This window comes from Lissotriton helveticus, chromosome 5_1 (genome assembly GCF_964261635.1).
Source record: "Lissotriton helveticus chromosome 5_1, aLisHel1.1, whole genome shotgun sequence".
Classification (NCBI taxonomy): domain Eukaryota; kingdom Metazoa; phylum Chordata; class Amphibia; order Caudata; family Salamandridae; genus Lissotriton; species Lissotriton helveticus.
This window is the reverse complement of record NC_136065.1, coordinates 1773721990-1773741454: the sequence shown is the minus strand read 5'-3', so window position 1 is coordinate 1773741454 and position 19465 is coordinate 1773721990. Positions and strand designations below refer to the sequence as shown.

General features: G+C 50.2%; 1 protein-coding gene across 1 annotated transcript in view; it reads right to left on the bottom strand.

The window, feature by feature from the left end:
- Positions 1 to 19465, bottom strand: part of LOC144752806 (parathyroid hormone/parathyroid hormone-related peptide receptor-like) — a 334785-nt gene that overhangs the window by 95864 nt on the left and 219456 nt on the right. Inside the window, exon 5 of the mRNA XM_078640656.1 lies at positions 13607 to 13731. Within this exon, the coding sequence (XP_078496782.1) occupies positions 13607 to 13731 (125 nt within the window). The remainder of the gene's footprint in view (positions 1 to 13606; positions 13732 to 19465) is intronic.

Genomic DNA, 19465 nt, shown 5'->3' with positions numbered 1-19465 from the left:
CCTGTAAAAAGGGGCTGGCACGCGACTAAGTCCTGCCCTAGGGGTGGGACTAGGAGGGGGGTGGTTACACCCACTTCCTTGGCGGGCTTTTCCCCAGCACAGGGTCTGGAGTGACCCTGGAACTGGTTCCAGCCAGCCTATGCACAGTGAGCACCGGGGTGCCACGTGCAGTCACCTTCCTCTGAAGCCCTGCCTACCTACAATACACAAAACCCTGTCTGGGACGGTGCTGGCACCGCCCCTGGCAGGAAACCCTTTGTCCTTATCTCCTGCTCTGGGAGGACTCCCAGCAGCAGGAGGGCAGACTTGTGTCTCGGTGGCAGCATCCATTTTGTGGAGCTGAGGCTCTGTTTGACTTTAACCGGGGTTAGGGGTTACATACATGTCGTGTCCCTCTAGAAGGGTGGAATGCTAACCCCGTCGCCAGAATTGGCGAGGGGTTAGTATTCCAATTCGTATGACACCTTACTCGACATGTTTTGATAAAGCGATACCAGAGTTGGCATATAACCGCGAGGATTATAATGCACTTCAGAGTATATGGTATGCGATATCATGGAAACGGCTAAGGGATGGATCCCGAAAGCCGCAGACAGGCTCAGCTCATGCCAGAGCACCATCTCACACGATTCCAAGCACTCTGCCTTCAGGATTGTTAAGGCCTGCCATAGGAGTGACTGATAGGAGATCTGTGTGTCCATTTTAGGGTTAGATATAGGTATACTATATCTAAAGCAAAGGGTGATTACACCACCTTGCCCCAGCCGTCAAGCAGCCAGTTGTGTCAGATTTGGATGGCCAGCCAGGGGTGGCATAATACATGCTGCAGCCCCTGGTAGGCCCTGGGTACACCTATGCCCTGGGTACCTAAGGTACACTGTACAGGGACTGATAAGGTGACTCAGTATCCAATTTAGATATGTACCTAAGGTACATGGAATCCATTTTACAGAGAGAGCAGTAGGCCTGGGGCCCTGAATAGCAGGGTCCCAGGTCAACTAAGTCAGAAAACCAGCAAAACACCAGGCAAAAAGTTGGGGGCAACCATAGTCAGGGATCTACCTTCCTACAGCCAGGGTCAGACTAATTTGCATGTAGCCAGGTTCTGAACTGGGATGGTGCGGTGAGCTAAAAAACGGTGATGGATCAAGCCCTGATCTTGTGACTGGGTAGGAGTGTTCTACTTAATTCAGATACTCTGTCCATCACCACCCCCTTTTGAATCGTTTTGGCCACCACAAGTGTGGAAGGGTATGCTCAGATGTGAGTCCCTTGCTCACTGCACCATCAGGATTCAAGCAAGCCGGGCCAAAGACGGCTGTAATGCCAGAAACCGGTCCCCGGAAGCTTGTTTCCTTTCCAGTAAAGAATTGGCTTGGTAGTTTGGTCTGCCCTGTTCCCATGATGCACTGGGCCAGGGTCAGACTAATTTGCATGTAGCCAGGTTCTGAACTGGGATGGTGCGGTGAGCTAAAAAACGGTGATGGATCAAGCCCTGATCTTGTGACTGGGTAGGAGTGTTCTGCTTAATTCAGATACTCTGTCCATCACCACCCCCTTTTGAATCGTTTTGGCCACCACAAGTGTGGAAGGGTATGCTCAGATGTGAGTCCCTTGCTCATTGCACCATCAGGATTCAAGCAAGCCGGGCCGAAGACGGCTGTAATGCCAGAAACCGGTCCCCGGAAGCTTGTTTCCTTTCCAGTAAAGAATTGGCTTGGTAGTTTGGTCTGCCCTGTTCCCATGATGCACTGGGCCAGGGTCAGACTAATTTGCATGTAGCCAGGTTCTGAACTGGGATGGTGCGGTGAGCTAAAAAACGGTGATGGATCAAGCCCTGATCTTGTGACTGGGTAGGAGTGTTCTGCTTAATTCAGATACTCTGTCCATCATCACCCCCTTTTGAATCGATCAGTGGAATTGGGCAGTAGTCACTGCAGTCCAGGGAGGGCGGCTGCGTCTTCGGGATGACAACTGTGGTAGCCACATCTGATTCAGACGGGAAGGACCCCTCATCAACCACGTGGCGGAAAAGCTCCACCAAGTGGGGGACCAGGTCATCTTGGAAGGCGGCGTAGTACTCCGCAGAGGCCAACCGGTGCGCTGACGGGACGCCCAACGGCGTTAGCCAAGGTAAAGGGGAGCCCCCTTCTGGGTAGAATGGCCACCCCCGGGAACCCCGGGCAAAACCGGAATGCCAGACCCGGTCAAACCCGTATCGGGCTAGGAAGTTGCATTGTGAGCCCAGAAGGTGCGTTTCCTGGAGAAGCAAAACGTTAGGCATATGGCGGTGGGCGGCACGAAGTACAGCGGTGCGCTTAATTCGGTCGATAAGACCATTTACATTCCAGGAGAGGATGTGGAGGGGTCTGTTAAAGTTGTAGGGCATGTAGAGAGGTGAGACGTGAGTGGTGCAGATGCGTGCGGGAAGCCATGTTCGGTCTAAGGGGAGTCTCCACCCAGACCCGGGGCTTAAAGACAAAGGTAGAGGAAGTAACGATGTGTATGTCGGCTGTGGAAGCATGAAAGAACATATGCCTACCAATGAGAACGAAACTCAGTGGCCCGTAGGGGGCTAAAAATAACAAACTGTTGGGAGACAACTGTCTCCTCCCCCTCCTTCGCTCCCCAACTCCCGCCACCCTACACTTCGAAAAAGGAAGCATCTGTCGCCCTAAACAATGCCAACCACCGGCACCCCACAAGGAGGCAAACAGCTAAACTAAAACGGTTAGCAACAACAAGAGCAGGACATGGCTGAGTCAGACCACCCTCCATGTGTTCAGATGAAATGCTAACAGCAAAAGGCAAAGAATAACAGTCATATGGCAAAAAGAATGCATCAACCCAGAATTGCACCAAAGGTCAATACCCCACCCAACCAGATAATAGAGCCCGGTAGGAGCTCGTTCGTGGGATCAGGAGCAGTCACAATGATAGAGAGCCCGGAGGTGGAACATCGGGCGCTGCAAGTGGTGTCGATCATGCCCCATTGTCCACATCAGATCCACGGATCACAGAGCTCCCTGACAGGTCAGAGTCTGACATGGCTCGTTCCAGAGTTTCACTGGGCCTGGGGACGCTGCCCAGGTCGATCAAGGAGGAAGCCAGGTGGGGGGAGGCGGATCCCTGCCTCTGGGTCTGGACAGGCGAGTGCTGGGTCTGTGCCTCCGGCGACTGGGAACCCCCCCCCCCCGGCGGCCGCCTCGCCTCCGAGACCCAGTCCGGCGCCGCTGGGGCTTCAGCGCGGCCTGGCTCTGCTGCTTCTGGGCCCTCCAGGCAGGAGAAAGGGGCCGCTCCTCCGTGAGCCAGGTCCACGCAGCCTGGGGGGAGTCAAAGAAGAACGTCTTACTCTGGAAGATCACTTTAAGCCGGGCCGGAAAGAGGAGCCCGTAGCGGAGGCCCATTGCCCTGAATTTTTGTTTGACTTCATCGTAAGATTGACGTTGTGATTGCACCTCCCTGGAGTAGACCGGAAAGACCATAATTCTGGAGTTCTGGAAGAGAAGCGGCCTCAGCTCCCTGGCCACTTGCAGTATAGCGTCCCTGTCTCGGAAGTTGAAGATCCTAAGGATGATGGGGCGAGCAGAGGCACCAGGTGGAGGTTTGGGAGCAAGAGAGCGATGGGCACGCTCCACCGCGAACCAGGGGGAAAGTTTCTCTTTGGGCATCCAGGAGCAGATCCAGGTCTCTTTAAAGGTGGCAGCGCGGTCCTTCTCCACTCCCTCCGGAAAGCCCAGGAGGCGCAGGTTGTTTTGGCACACCCTATTTTCGGCAACTTCGGCTCTACGGTGCAACTCTGAGTTCTGCGTCTGAAGACGGGCCACCTGGGACTTGAGGAAGCCCACATCGTCCTCCAACCTGGAGATACGTGACTCCTCCTCGGTGATGAGTTCCATGGCCTTGCGGAGGTCTTGACGAATTAAGGCCACATCCACCCGCACCTCCCCTATATTACTTTCTATGGAGGCCTGGGACGTGCTGATCGCCTGTAGGATGGTTGAGAGGTCACCCCCGGCTAGGCCAGAGCCAGTCGGCGGTCCGCCATTTGGGCCCCGGTCCGATGTCGTGAACTGCTCCATTGTAGTGTGGGTTGTAGGGGTGGGGGCTTGAGTGGCGCGAGACCTCCCCATAGTCTCCAGGCAGGCCAACAAGCGTGATCAAAGGAAAGAACGGGGGGGAGGGGAAAAGGGGGAGGATCCCCAGCCGGCGTCCCCGCCACCTGATGTAGTGGCCAAACCCTCGTCCCCCACACCCAGCCCGGCAGCACCACAGACACTCCAATCAGCAATTCCAGGTCCCCGGGGGGAATCCAAGGGGGTGGAGGGCGAAAAGGAAAAAGGGGGGTGCCACCCTATGAAATGGCTGACTTACTCCCGCTCCGGACCGCAACGCGTTGCTCTGCTATGAAGATGGTGATGCACCCGGGGCCGTCCACCAGACTCTCAGGCCCCAGGGGAAGGGCACACCATGATCCAGGCGGCCGGGCCAAGCTCCGCTGCGCCCCTCCCCAGCCTCAGGGGTCACAAGGCAATTGGAGTCCAAGCCAGACCCCCTTCTGGGATCCGCCAGTCCGCAAACTCCTGCTCCGCACCTCCAATGTGGCGGAGGGGACGGACAGTCTCCACCGCCCAAGAGGGAAGAAAGTCCTCGGGTGCTGCACCCCTTAGATCCATGCGGGTCCACTGATCACCTGCTGCCCCCTGCACGGTGGGCCCCCCAGAGGGCGGCTCGCTCACCAGGGTAACACCGATGCCGAAGGGCTGGAGGGCCCCCCCCGCGGGGCACGCCAGCACGATCCAGGCAGCCCAGAACAGCCCAGAACAGCGCGGGGCCCCATCCACAACTTACCCCGCAGGGGGCCCCACACCGCAGTCTCACCACAAGCAGGCAGGACCACTCCTCAGGCCGGTGTCCGGCACTCCTGTGCCCATACAGCCCAGCTCCAGCAACACAGGCTCTGCGCCGCTCCCCGCAGTGGGTCTCTCACAGCGCCGGGCCGGCCGCAGGTCTGGCGGGCCCAGCCGCCACCGCCCACCGCACGGGCCGCTGCGGCACCGCCGGGGGCTGTCCGCACCGCCCTCAGTCCCGGGACAGGCCAGACAGCCTCCCACAGCCACCCCGGGCCCGGCGCGCGACTCAATGACTTCGGGCGCCTCTGCAGCTCGCAGGTCCTCAGCTCCGACGGCTCAGTCCGCACATCCCCGGCTCTAGGGCGGGAAGGGCGATCGTCCGGATGTGTCACCCCCGCCCGCCGGACCCACAGGCCGCGGGAAGGAGAGCACCGGACTTCCAGGGCGTGTTCCTCAGGGCCCAGGTCCGAGCATCGTGGGGGCCGCCATTTTGAGAAGCCCAGGCCGCAGGCAGTAAGGGACTCCACGGAGGCAACGGAGCCCCTGAGCGGCCTCCCAAGACACCAGGGGACAGCAGGCAGCACGGGGAGCAGCGGCAGGTAGGTGGGGGAGTTAGATGCAGGCTGGTAGCGGCGGATGCGAGGCGGATGACGGAGGGGTTCCGGAGCACTCTCAGAGTGCGACCGCCATCTTGATGCCTCAAGCCACGCCCCCCGAAATACCGATTTCTTAATAGCGAATTTTACAGATTTGCTATTAAGAAATCGGTATTTCCTATGTAGGTAACGATTCGGTAAAAAATACCGAATCCTTAATATTCCTTATTACCGAATCGGTAATTGAGATTCGGTAATAAGGAATACCTACCCATTCATTTCTATGGGCTTGGAGGCCCATAGGAATGAATGTGAAGACATGCAGTATTAGCGATTCGGTATAACCGAATCAGCAATACCGGGAGATATTTCAAGGGTGCCAGGGAGTCCCCTGAAATGGGCATGTGTGCACATGTGGCGCACATACATGCCCTATGGGCATGGATGTAATGTAATGTAAATTTGTAATGTAAATTGATACTTGTATAGCGCACTACTCACCCGCAAGGGTCTCAAGGCGCTTGTACGAATACCGCTGTGGAACCCATCCTGGCTTTCCCTGTGAGGTGTCCACTCCTGGGCACCCCCAGGGTGAAGCCAGGCATCCTTAGCGTTATGGGGGCCGTTGTGGAGATTAAGCAAGCTATTGCCCAGAGTTGCAGAGTGGGACTCCATGATTGGAATAGCCACCGAGGCGAGAATGATCAGGTCCGTGGAATTTTGAGCCCAAGACCCGCCGAGGCGGGGAATTGAACCATGGTCCCGGGCTAGACCTCTGCATCAGGGTCTGCCGCTCTAACCATTGAGCCACACTTCTCCACTGCCACATGGCACATTTAAAAAAGCAAAAGAGTGCTTTTTTAAGGGAAATCGGTAATTACCACCAACTTGAAGTTGGTGGTAATTCTTAAGGCTCAAAAGCACTCTTCAATGTGCTTCCTACATTGCATTTAAGGAATCGGTATTACCGATTGCTTAAATGCAAGAACAATAAGGAATCAGTATTAAGGAATCGGTATTTACCGATTCCTTATTTACCAATTCCTTACCTACATTAGAAATGGCTAAATACCGGTCGGTAACGCTGAAATTTACCGAATTTCGGCGTTACCGACCGGTTTTTACGCACCTACATCTGGCCCGTAGTTCCTAATAAAGGTGAGCAAAACTATAATTCTGCTACCGACAGATTTGACCAATTTCATACTGTCCAGTTTTCATACATTTGAAAAGTTCTGCATTTTTCAACTATGCTTCATATCAAAATCTATTTGTCAGAAACATTCTTCGCAAAAAGTTGTCAGACTGTTTCACCTATTTTGCCCTAAACTGAGCCAGTAAAAAAAATGCTTTTTTAAATCTCTTCTTCATATTCTACTTTTGAAGGTGTATCCTCGCACAATTGCTTAAAAAGATTTCTCAAATTTCATGAAATTAACAAAGTTTTTCACCAATTTCAAGAAACTGGCAAAAGTGAAGTTGCGCAGTTTTCTGCCTCCTAACAAGAGGTACAAGCTTAGTGTATGAATATCTGTTTTGAGATTTCCGAAACATTCTTACTGGAAACAAACTCTGTCAGATCTCTCACATGTATGAGAAAGATGTTTTTGTGAGGAATGCTATAAAGATACTACAGTTTTCTCTGAACCATTATGTTTCTTTCTACAGGAGACGTGCACCATGAGTCCCCTGACAGGTCCTCCACATGATGACTAGTTAACTTTAGTACAAGTTGGTATGTAATGAGAGAAGCAGTGATTTAACACGTCAGGGCCTAGATCGTGGGAACTCTTGTAAACCCAACGTCTCAAGCTGCATCATGGTGTTAGCTGGCACGCCTGTGTGTAGGCAGTTGCAGTAATCAAGTCTCACATTGATCTTTGCTCCCATTCATACTGTTTTATGCTTGGGTTAAAGTAGAGTAAGAATAATTGAGTCAGCTGGTGCAGCAGTAACTCACCACCTTACTAATGTGAGCCTCCAAGGGCAGCTCATGATTGAGAAATAATTTTTTTTCCTGAGGTGGACAAATTTGGAGTTTTGATCCAGCAATACAGCAAGACATTCCCTTGTGTCCCCAAGAGATTTTACTCCAAAAATTATAATCTCTATTTTTGAGGTGTTCAATTAAAGTTGGCTTTGAAGCATCTAGCTCCTGAACTGAACTAAGAACTCCTGTAGGAAAAAGGTTTCAGTGGATGTTTTTGAGAGCTGAACATGTTTACTTCAAAGTAAGTGAACAGCTGAAATAAGGGCACCAAGTTGAATTTAAACAAAATGGGTGAAAGATGATAGTCCTGGGGAAAAAAGACTTTCTAGAGAGGCTGGGCTTGATAAAAAAAGGGTCCCAGGCGCGCACTATAAGTTCTGTTGTTTAAGAATGACCTGAATCACCTGATGAATCATCACCTGACGGTCAAGAGCCTAACATGTCTGACATCCACCAACCACTGAATCAGAGTTTGTTTGTTCATCGTCTCAAAGGCTGATCACAGGTCGGACATAACCATTAGACAGCCTCCGCCCTCATCTGACCACCTTAGACAATCATGCTAATACCCGAACAATGCACTCTCTGTACCACATGGCGGTCTAAATCCTGAAAGATTTAAAGGTACTTAAAAGTATCAAGATGTTGCACAAGCTTGATGACTACCAATTTTTCCAAGATGTTTGCCAAAAACGAAGTGCATACGGAATATGCTGCACATATGTCTGCACCTGGCTGCCTTTGCCTAAACCTAGGTTTCGTGCATCAGCCTAACTGTGAGACTCTTGCACTCCTTGAGGGTACTGCTTCTTGGAGTTTCCCTCCAACAGGATCTTGTTACAGTATTTTCAGTGTGACTCCTGGGACAATCCGACCAGTCTCATCATTTCCCATTTGTTTGGTGCTCCTGCCACAGCAGGTGATGGATACTTCCTTTGTAGAAGCATCAAAACTATATAACCCACTAGCAAATTCAGATAAAGTCAAACTCAAAGAGAGATATAGGCACACTGTAAGCTGCACTGTTTGGTGAACCAAACTTTACGCAAATCAAGCTTTACCCATTCATCTGCGCCTATGCATTTTCCCCATAGGCGCCGGTGTCTAGACTAATTCCATGTAACTAAAATTGTCACCTAATCTCAGCATTTTAAAATATTGTATCTACTGGTGAGCAAAAGTCATATTTCTTTTTTAAAGATACAAAAATGTCTAGATACTTGCTTGTGGTTTAAGTAGTAACTGTGTCAGCCTTTCTAAGGCTACACCACTTTCTAAAAGCAAGTCTTGCCTCTTTAACCTCATGACCCCAGCAACAGCAGTTGCTGATGGCTCGACTCAAGGACCTTACACTTGTGGTTAGTGGTCATATTTCATTGGCCTGCTTACTTGATCAGATTGCATCTCAATAAACGTCTGTATTTTCTCAATCACACTGCTGTGCTTTTTGATTCCACTGTCAATTCTCCTGCTGTTTTTCTGAGATTCTCCAGGCACCATATCAAAGAAAATTGTTTCCTTACGTCCTTGTTGTGGAAGATACACAACTTGTACAACAACATCTTCAATATGGTCTTCTTTGGTAATGCTATGTTTACTCTTATAGTTAGACATTGTCTATTGCCCTATCCCAGTAGTTTTCACGGATTTCTTATGAAACAAGACATATATAGTTAAACGGCACAACAAACAAAGCCATAGCTGATTTTTGGTGTCTTAAAAATGACTAGACAAAAGTGTTGACTGCCTGCACATACATGTACATTCTTCTTGGAAATCAACACCACCTGTTCCTGAGATGCATCCAATGTACATTGTGGGTCAAGTCTTCTCCTGGAGTTGGATAAGGGTTAACGGTCTGATAAACCTTCCCATAAGTCAATGACTGTGGTCTTTGGCTCCCAAGATTAATACCCGCTGGCCACATCAAAACAAATCCACTTTTTTGCTGCTTTTCGAGTCTACCCTTGTTTCACCCACTGCATTGTCCTTGTTTAGATTATCAGCCCAAATTTCTTTTTTCTCAAAGAAGGCAGTGCAATAGGTTTTTCTTGGACCTGTCCCTTTTTGCAGGGTTATTCCCAAACTGTTTGCTTCCTTTCTCCTATTTGTTTTTAAAGTGTTTTTGTTGGATTTAGGACTCTGGGTACTTTACCACTGCTGATCAATGCTCGTCCTCGGAACGCAGCCAGACTCGTCCTCGGAACCCCAAGACGCGAGCACATGGCAATGTGCCCCAACATACGAGACCCTCACTGGCTCCCCATTGAGAGTAACCTTCAAGCTACTCACCCATGCCTACAAATCCCTCCACAACATCAGACCCAAATACCTCACCGAAAGAGTATCCTTCCATTTACCCAATAGGAACCTCCGCTCCACCGACCTCGCCCTGGCTGAGATCCCACGCATCCGAAGAACCAGAGCAGGCAGAAGAGCCTTCTCCAACCTCGCAGCAAAGACCTGGAATTAGTTCCCAGTCAACATCAGATGCTCCCCCTCTCTTCACACCTTCATGAAGGACCTCAAGACCTGGCTCTTCGACTGATCCGGCGCTGCACCCTCCCAGCGCTTTGAGACCCTCTCGGGTGAGTAGTGCGCTTTATAAACCACTGATTGATTGATTGAAGTATATATCCTCTCTATGTAAATTATGATTATGATTCGTTATCCATGATTGGCAAGTTTGATTTACTGGTAAGCCTCTAGTAAAGTGCACTGTATGTGCCCAGAGCCTGTAAATCAAATGCCACTAGTGGGCCTGCAGCACTGATTGGGCCACCCACACAAGTAGCCTTTCAAATGTACATCAGACCTGCCTGTTTTAAACTGACATGTTGACCTGGAGTGCACCCACTTGCTAGGCCTTATCCTATCCTTTTCTTACATGTAAGTCACCTCTAAGGTAGGCCCAAGGTACCCATGTGGGCAGGGTGCAGTGTATGTGAAAGGTAGGACATGCACTGGTGTGTTTTACAAGTCCTGATAGTGAAATAATGTGTATTTAGTTTTTCACTATTGCAAGGGCTAACTCTCCCGTAGGCTATCATTGGAGCTGCTATGTAACATTTTACAAGTGTAACTTTCAATTGGGAACAGCTAGAGATTTGGAGTTTGGGCTCTCTGGGCTCAGAATTTAATAAAACACCTTTTAGTAAGGGCGGTTTTTAAATTGTGTGTTTGAAACTGCCCCTTTTAGAAAGTGGCCATTATCTTGTTTAATGCAAACAACAAAAGAGAGTGCCTTCTTACAAGAAGAGCAAGCATAAAGAATTTTACTAGATTCTTTAGGAAGCCCTCAATCACCAACCTAGTTGGTGACATGCTTCATCATCGGGCCCCACCAGGAGTGGCCGAGTGCCTCCCTGTTGTGCTTCAACGCCAGACTTACTGCGGAGCAGGATTACTGAGTTACAAGTCAAAGTGAGAGTGTGGTGATTAAAAGTGTCTAGATTGTGTCCAAAGAAAAATGTATTAAATGGCCAATCAGACACACTAAAAACAGGGTGTGGGATGAAAAAGCTGGATCGATTGTTCAGCTATATCCCATTGTGTGGAGTCGACATGTTTCTGCCTAGATGGTGCTATTTACCAGGCATTCTTCAGGACCAAAAATCTGTACCTCGGCTGTATGGGCGCGCTAAGTCCCACCCTAACCAGAGGACGTGAAATGTGAAACAGTGTAAAAAAATGCGATCGAAAATCGTCAGGGGTTGCTCTATTTAGAGAAACCAGATTGCACATGAAGTGTAATCATTTATCACACCATGGGTCTCGGGAGCGGGGTGGTGGCAAATATGACACACCGCTGTCGCTGCCAGGCACTCGCTCGGTATCTTGTTTAACCATCCTGTGTCTCTGCCTGCCTGTGGAATCAATATCTGGTTTTAGATTGACTGGGGCTTGTTTGTGCATTTACTCCAGACACTCACGCAATGGGAGCTGAGGACTGGCCTGCATATGCTGATGAGCCATCATGGGCTAGAGTGGTGGGAGGAGTTGTCACTAACACCTGAATAGGTTCTGACTGCCCTGCACAATGCTATCTCCACACCCTGTAATGTGGCTGGGCCATAGAAGACAACTATTTTTGCTGAGCAAGAGAGACTTTATGAACAAAGACTTCAAAGGGAAAATGGGGTATAAGTATTCGACCTAAAACCCCGGGACTTTAGATTAATTCTGGATTAATGGGATCCTGCCAAGTAGAAGAGCTGTAGAGCTGTTAGGAGGAGTACTGCCCCTTTGCTGTGTGTTGCTTTGTTGGGTTGGCCTGCAGCTGCTGCTTTTATCTGTGGTCAGTGGAAAGGACTACTTTGCTGTGATATCCTATTAAGAATATTGTCCAAGGGCTTGATGTAGAGCGTGCCCCCTGTTGAAAATCTCAGGAACACAAAGACTTCACCTACAGCTTCCTGGAACTCCACTGCTGGGAGTTCTGACCTGCCTTGTGGTGCCAAATCCAGTTCTTGCTGCAAAGAACTACAAAGAACTGAAGAAACCTGCAAAATCAATGCTTCGCCCTTCTTGCGGCCATAGTTTATGACGTAGCACCGTTCTGTGGGAGAGAGTCTCGACGCACAGCCTCCGTGCGGCCGAAGAAACTGACGCAGTGCCTGTCAGTGGCCCGAAGAATCGCCACATGCCGGATTCAACGCACCGGTCTCTCTGAAGTCCGAGAAACCCACACCGACTCAGGCCCTGCTGTGCCTCTACAAGAAGCGAAGCATCGTGGGACCATGGCTGAAGAAATTGACCCAGCACCTGTTTGCTGCCGTCTTATTGACCATCAGCACATCCTGGATTTCCACGCATTGTGTCTGTGCGCCACACATTGCAGACGCAGTACCCTCAGACCAGAACTGTCATGGAACCAATGCCTCACTTCCCCTTACAGTCTGGATTCGATGCATCACTTCTTCTGCGTGCAATACAACTGTTGCATCGCCTCTACAAGGACTCAGGAACTGACACATCACTGTGTTTTCCGACGCTTCCCTCCTCTGTGGCTGTTTTGCCTTTTGGAGTTTGACGCATTTGAGGTACTTTGTGTAAAAATCACGCGTCCATAGTTTCCTATGGACAGAATTGCTTGAAACCATTTGAAAGCCATATTTTGAGTTGTGTATGTTGAATTGGTGTTGTTTTGATCTTGTTTCGTTTAGATAAAGGTATTTTATTTATCCAAACTGGCTTGGTGTCCATTTCTAGTGGTTTCACTGTGTTCCTGTGTGTGTTATTTACAAATGCTTTACACATTGCCTCCGAGATAAGCCTGTCTGCTAGTGGCAAGCTACCAAGGGGATGAGCAAAGGTTATCTAGATGTGTAACTCCCTTATTCCTGACTAGAAGGAAGGGTCCCTACTTGGACAGGGTGCATACCACTGCCAACTAGAGACCCCCATTTCTAACATTTGTTAATCCAAAAGGTATTTAAGGAATGTTTTATTTCAATAAAAGCATGAAGGCAGATTTGCCAACATTTAACTTACTTTTAAGGAATACCAATAGGTTCAGCTCGCTTGCAGAGATATTCATTCTCCACTTCTGAGCTAGTGTCTCTAAGATATGTCATTTTCTTTTGAAACAATACTGTTAACACTTTTTCCTAACCTTTTGATGATACATCCCACAGTTTGGATTGCAAAGAAATGCATTCTGAAGCCTACATTTGATGAGTACCCCAAAGATATGTAGTATTGATTCCCCATTTCAGTGCAGTAGTTTCTCTCATTAATACAATAGTCAGAACCAATTACATTTCTGCCGTCCAGTCAGGAGATAACACTCACCATGTTCTTAATGTCATGTGATGTACAACAGTTGCCAGCTGTCTGAACTCAATGCGCCAGTTGGAATGTAGCTGGCAGCCTCACAGGATGGAAGTCTCAAGACTTAATCCCCTCCCCACAACCAAAAACCAATGAAGAAGAGAATGTAAAGTTTCCTAAAAATTAGATTAGTTGTGTCATCAATACTAATGGCAGTGGAAGAGTCTGCTCCAGCACACTTGTTGTTTAAATACCTATATTGGCAATGTTTATTGATGAGTGATGACACTGGATATTCAGTCAGAGAACATACGTTTTGGCAAAAATCCTCATCATGGTTATGTCCCCACTTAGTTGTATAGTCTTCATCCCAACAATACTCTTGCTTTACTTACTTTCTCATGGCTCCGATGATCTGGAGTCAAAAACTTTGTACATTCAGTATAGTTTGCCCATGTCTTGTTGATTCCAAGTGCAAATTCCCATCTTCCAGTAGAATCGCATCTGCGGTATGCGTGGCCTGGCAAAACAAGAATTAGATTTGAGAGATTGACATTTCTGTTCCATATCTGACCAACATGGAGGGAATGGGGGTTTAAGTAAACTGTGTACTCTTTTCTAGTATGTAGCCAAGTGTGGCTCCTAAATATCGAGTAGAAGGTTTGACAGAAATGGAAGGGATGCCCTATAGGACCAAATGTATGACCTCAAATATTGTAGCAATCTTTCCAGGCACTGCTTTATTACAATAAAAAGACAGGTTCTGAGGTGGTAGATTAGAAAATAATCTCATTTTTTTGAAGTAATCAAAAGTATAATACTATTTAGTATTAAATCTTTTTATTGGCAAATGATCACACATACATGAACAGCATATAATCATATGGCACCACATTTCCAGTACGTTATAAGCCAATAATCAGCGATAATGAAGTACACTGAGCCATACCTGTGGACAAAACCGGCACCGGGCTGAACCCACTGCACGTGTGAACAAGTATTCGAAAAAACAAGGAAAAAGGAAAAAAGGAAAAGGAAAACCCCCCGAAACCACCCAACTGTCCCCACCCCCAAGCCACCCCCCTCCCCACCTCCCACCCACCACCCTTGTTCCAGGTCCAGCAGTCCACTCCACAAATAAAACAATCCACTAGAATACTCCCTAATACTCCACATTTGACAGGCGCAGCAGACGCAGGTAGCGTGGGCATGTAACCTCACTGAATTCCATGGCAAGCAAGGACAGAAAAGGCTGCCAGAGCTCCGAATATTTAGCACCCTCCCCTGCCAATGGCAAGGACAGCTTCTCCATACCTAACACGTGCCACAAGCGGTGTAACCAGCCGTGGAACGTGGGTGCATGTGGGGAGCGCCAGTGAGATAGAACATTCTGGATGGCAGAACCTAGAGCAATAGCTATCAGGCGCCCTCTGTGTGAGCGCAGTGGATATGTGATGGGATTAGGCAGCCCTAACAAAACATATGAAGGGAACCATGGGATTTTGGTGTTAAAGTGTGTATTCACCTTATCAACGACTTGTTTCCAATACCCCTGCAGCTGGACACAGTCCCACAGTAGATGGACCAGTGTGCCCCTCTCCCCACACCCACGCCAACAGGTTGCCTCCCTCGTGGGGTCCATCTCGTGTAACTTCTCCGGTGTGTAGTACCAATATGATACTATTTTAGTGAGGGTATCAGTCAATCCCATGTGGTATGCAGAGTGCCGTGCTCAGTAATAAGTACCCTCCCACTTCTTGTTGCTAAGTGTGCGCCCCAGCTCCGTCTCCCAACGCGCTCTCCCTGAATTATGAATATATGTGTACCTGTCTTGGAGCATTCGATATAAGTCCGATATTAGCTTTTTACTGGTTTTCCGCGTAATTAACCAATATTCATATGGCCGCAGATGCCGATCCCCCTCCGCCCGAACTTGGCTACTAGGCCCCCAATGTCGTGCTTGTAAATACCTAAGCCGTTCCGATTCCAGTAGGCCATATTCCTGTTTAAAGGCCTCAAACGGTATTACCCCATCCTCTGCATACAAGTGGTACAAAACCCTACACCCCGCCGGCCGCCATTTGGCAAAAGCCACAGTGTCCTGCCCGGGCCCAAAGTCTGGATTATCCATCAAGGGGGTGGGGGGCGATGGGAACGAGGTGAATTCATGTGTGGTATTTGTGTGATCCCACACCTCCATCGGGACCCTGGTCATATATGAGGCATAAAGGTTGGGGGGTCTATGTTGCCGACGCAAGAAGGGAACCTCCTGGAGCGGGCAACCCGCCACCACCTGGTCTTGAAAGAGCCAGTGCTTTTCGGATTCCCATCTGCACCATTCAATGAGAACACGCAGCTGGGCTGCTTGGAAGTAGAGAGGCAAGTCTGGGAGGCCAAGACCCCCCCTCTCGGGAGGCAATGTCGCCAGTTTAAGCTTTATTTGTGGCTGCTTACCATTCCAAATTAACTGGGCCAGCTCCGATTGAGTCTGGCGAATCCATCCAACTGGTGGGTTTAACGGGATTGTGTGGAATAAATAAAGAATCTGTGGAAGAATCATCATTTTTATAGCTGCCACCTTCCCCAGCCAGGATAACGGAAAGTGCCTCCATCTGCCCAGCTCCTGCCTAATTTTCTGGCGAACCCGGACATAGTTGATGCGGACAGTGTCGTGCAGTGTAGGCGCCAACTGAATTCCCAAGTAAGGGATGGCTTCAGACGCCCATCGGAAGGGAAAATTCTCTTGTAAGTGAGCCCGCGTGGCCGCTCCTAAAGAGAGGTCCAGGGCCACTGACTTATTCATGTTTACTTTAAAGCCTGCCGCCAATGCGAACGCGTCAAGAGTGTCAAGACAAGCCGGCAACGACTCCCTGGGGTGAGATAAGGAGAGCAGCACATCGTCCGCATATAGGCTTATGGTATGGACAAAGGCGCTGAACCATATCCCGTGCACTCGTGGATGAAGTCTCATTGCCTGCGCCAAGGGCTCCATATAGAGAACAAAGAGCAGGGGATATGGGGCGGTATGCCTCACACTGTGAATGATCCTTTCCCGGTTTAGGAATAACAGAAATAGTGGCATCCAGGAGATCTCCTGGGATCGCACCCAACTCGGCGAAGGAATTGAAAAGGGCCGTCAACAAGGGGGCCACCTGTGGGAAGAACCTTTTATAAAAAATAGCTGAGAAGCCATCAGGCCCAGGCGCTTTTACTAGCTTAAGGCACGAAATAGCCGCAATAACCTCTTCCGGCCTGACGTCCCTATCTAACAGATCTGCTTGCTCTTTCGACAGAGCTGGGAGAGGAACAGACGCCAGGAAGGACTCCCCTGCCGCGGGCTCCAGCGAAGATGCAGTGTAAAGGGAAGAATACAACTCGCTAAACGCAGCAGCTATGTCGGCATCCTCCGTGACCCGCCCCCCACCCAAGGGGACAATCTCCCGCACCGCCTGTTGCTGTCGAACGTTGCGCAATTTTTGGCCCAATAGGCGCCCACACCTATCCCCGCCAGTGTAAAACATATGTTTCAATCGCAGTGCCGCATACTCAGCTCGATCCTGATCCAGCGCAGCCAACTGCTGCCGCATAATCTTAAACTGCTTCCAAACCCTGGGGGCTCCCGTTCGCTGGTGCATTTGTTCCAACTCCTTCGTCTTTTGGGTGAGCTCCTCCCTTTTTCGCACCCTCTCTGCATTTTCTGCCGCCGAGATCGCAATGAACTCACCCCGTAGTACCGCCTTGAGCGCTGCCCACTGCGTCGCTAGTGTGGTGTCTGCATTATTATTATGTGTTAGGTAATCCTCAATGGCCCCTTTAATTATCCCCACCACCTCCTTACGATGTAAAAGTGTGTCCCGCAGTCTCCAGCTCTGCGTTACCCGGGTGACCTGTGGAAGTGAAAACACTACAGTCATTGGCGCATGATCCGAAAGTGACCCAGCCCCTATGTCTACCTCTGTCGTGAGGGCCTGCAGGGATGTGGAGGCCAAAAAGTAGCCCAAACGCGCATAGGTCTTATGAGCATTAGAATAGTATGTGTATTCCCTGTCCCCCCATGGAAGCTACGCAAGAGATCCACCATGCCCATCTCTCGCAGCCGAGCCAACCCCCTTGGGGAGAGAGCGCCTGTGTGGGAGTTGCGCTGACACAACCTGTCCAATAAGTTAGCAAACACCGGGTTAAGATCCCCACCCAGCAAAACATGGCGGTCTCTGAACCGTTGGGCCATCAGTATCGCGACCCCTCGCAGTTTTAGTGGAGGCTGAAGAGAAAAATTGGGATGGAAAACAACGGGACCTAAGCCTGTGGCAATCCTTCTGCAATAGATGCGTCTCCTGTAGGAGGCAAATATCGGCCTTCGAGTGCTCCAATAAAGAGAGGACCGCTTTCCGCTTCACTGGATTGTTAAGTCCCCTAACGTTCAACGTCAGGATTCGGAGTTCAGTGTTAGGCATGGCTCACACCAAAGTCAAACGTGGCAAAAAATGAAGCTGGCGTCCCTGGGGGGGAAGCAACAACTTAAACCTCCTGCAGGCTATTGTAGATCGAGCACAAGGAACCTCCCATGAGTGTCTATGGACCTGGAACAAACCCACCCACCTCCCACGAAACCTACCCCATCTTAACCCCCATGAAAAGAAAGACCAAACATTTCTGAAAAAGCACATTGTCCATCATCCGTAGGTGATTGGGAATATATAACAACGGGGTATACCAATCAGTAAACACAGGAGCCCTCCCTTCCGCCGACGGCTTAGGTAGGAACATAAGCGGTCTAACAGCCATAAGCAAGATCAGCAACAAGTTCAGCCGGGATGAGAGGAATCTAGACCGGACGATACTGCCTCCACTGCGGCTCGCTGTCCATCTTTAATCTCGGTTGCAGGAGGCTTCCGTACGCGGCGTCTTCTTCTCTGCTGTCGCCACCCAGGCCTAGTGTCCTCCGATTCCAAGGTGTGCTCTCCCGGCTCGTCGTCCTCAGCGGAAGGGTCCAGGCCCAACAAGCGGCATGCCTCCCTCAAGGATCGGAGCTGGTGTAGCTTGTTATCCATCTTAGAAATCAGACGGAAAGGGTGGCCCCAGCTGTAGGAGATGTTGTGTTGCTGTAAGTATGCTGTGACGGGTTTGAAGAGTAAGTGCGGATAAATCCTGGAATAGAACCGGGAATTGATTCTTAAAGGACAGGGGGTGCATCTGCCATGCCTTCTGGAGGATTTCTTCCTTCGTGCGATAGTCCTGCACGCAAGCTAAAATGTCCGGGGGGGGAGCTGACAAGGGCGTGGAGGGCCAACCCTATGGACTCTGTCCAACCGGAGTTCCGACTCCAAGGGACGTCCCAGGATGTGATTGAAAAGTACACTTGTGAATCCAAATAGGTCTCTGGTATCTTCGGTCAACGTGACGCCCCGGATCCGAACATTATGGCGACGTGAACGGTTCTCTAAATCTTCTAGATGTGTTTGCAGGTCCACCTGCTGGTCGTGGAGCCACACTATCTCCTGTCGCAACGCCTCCATTTCAGTGTCCCGACAATCACCCTTTGTCTCCAGCCCAGCCACGCGCTCCCCTATGCCATCCATGTCTCTATGCACCTCTTTAATCTCCTCGGAGAATTCTCTTCAAGGTATGAATGTCTTCTCTTAGGGTGGTAAACAGCGATTTCAAGAAGGCCTTAGTGATGGGTTCTGAGCCATCCATCTGCTCAGCCGCGGGGCCCGCCGCGCTCGCCGCCATGTCTTTTGGTTGTTGACTCGCCTGGGCCTACGCAAATAAGTCCTTTACAGTTTTATCCTTGTGGGCCCTCGCTGTGGACATATCGGCCTATGTGCCCTCCGGAAGATACCCACTGGGCCCACCACGTCCCAAGGCCTCCCACCAGCCCAGTCAGGCCACTCGCTCCCACCAATTGGCCACACTGCCCGTGGGACCCGCTCCGCAGCCTGTAAAGCGACGTCAAGCAGGCCCGCTCCTGACCCCAGGCGAAGAGCACTCTATTAGTCATCAATGTCTGTCAGCGGGCCACAAATCTACCACCCGCCGCCTCCCGTTACATCCAGAAGGCCGATCCCACGCTGTCCAGTTTGTAGTCCAGGGAGTCACATCGGTGCACTCCGCTAGGCCGTCGACCACCTCCCGCTACCTCAGAGGTATCAACCTCCTCCGCCAAAGCTTGCTAGGGCCACCACTGCCAGTCACAGTAGCCACGCTGGGCTGCCAACCGCGTCACCCTGAGTCCAGGCCAGGCCGACCCCCAC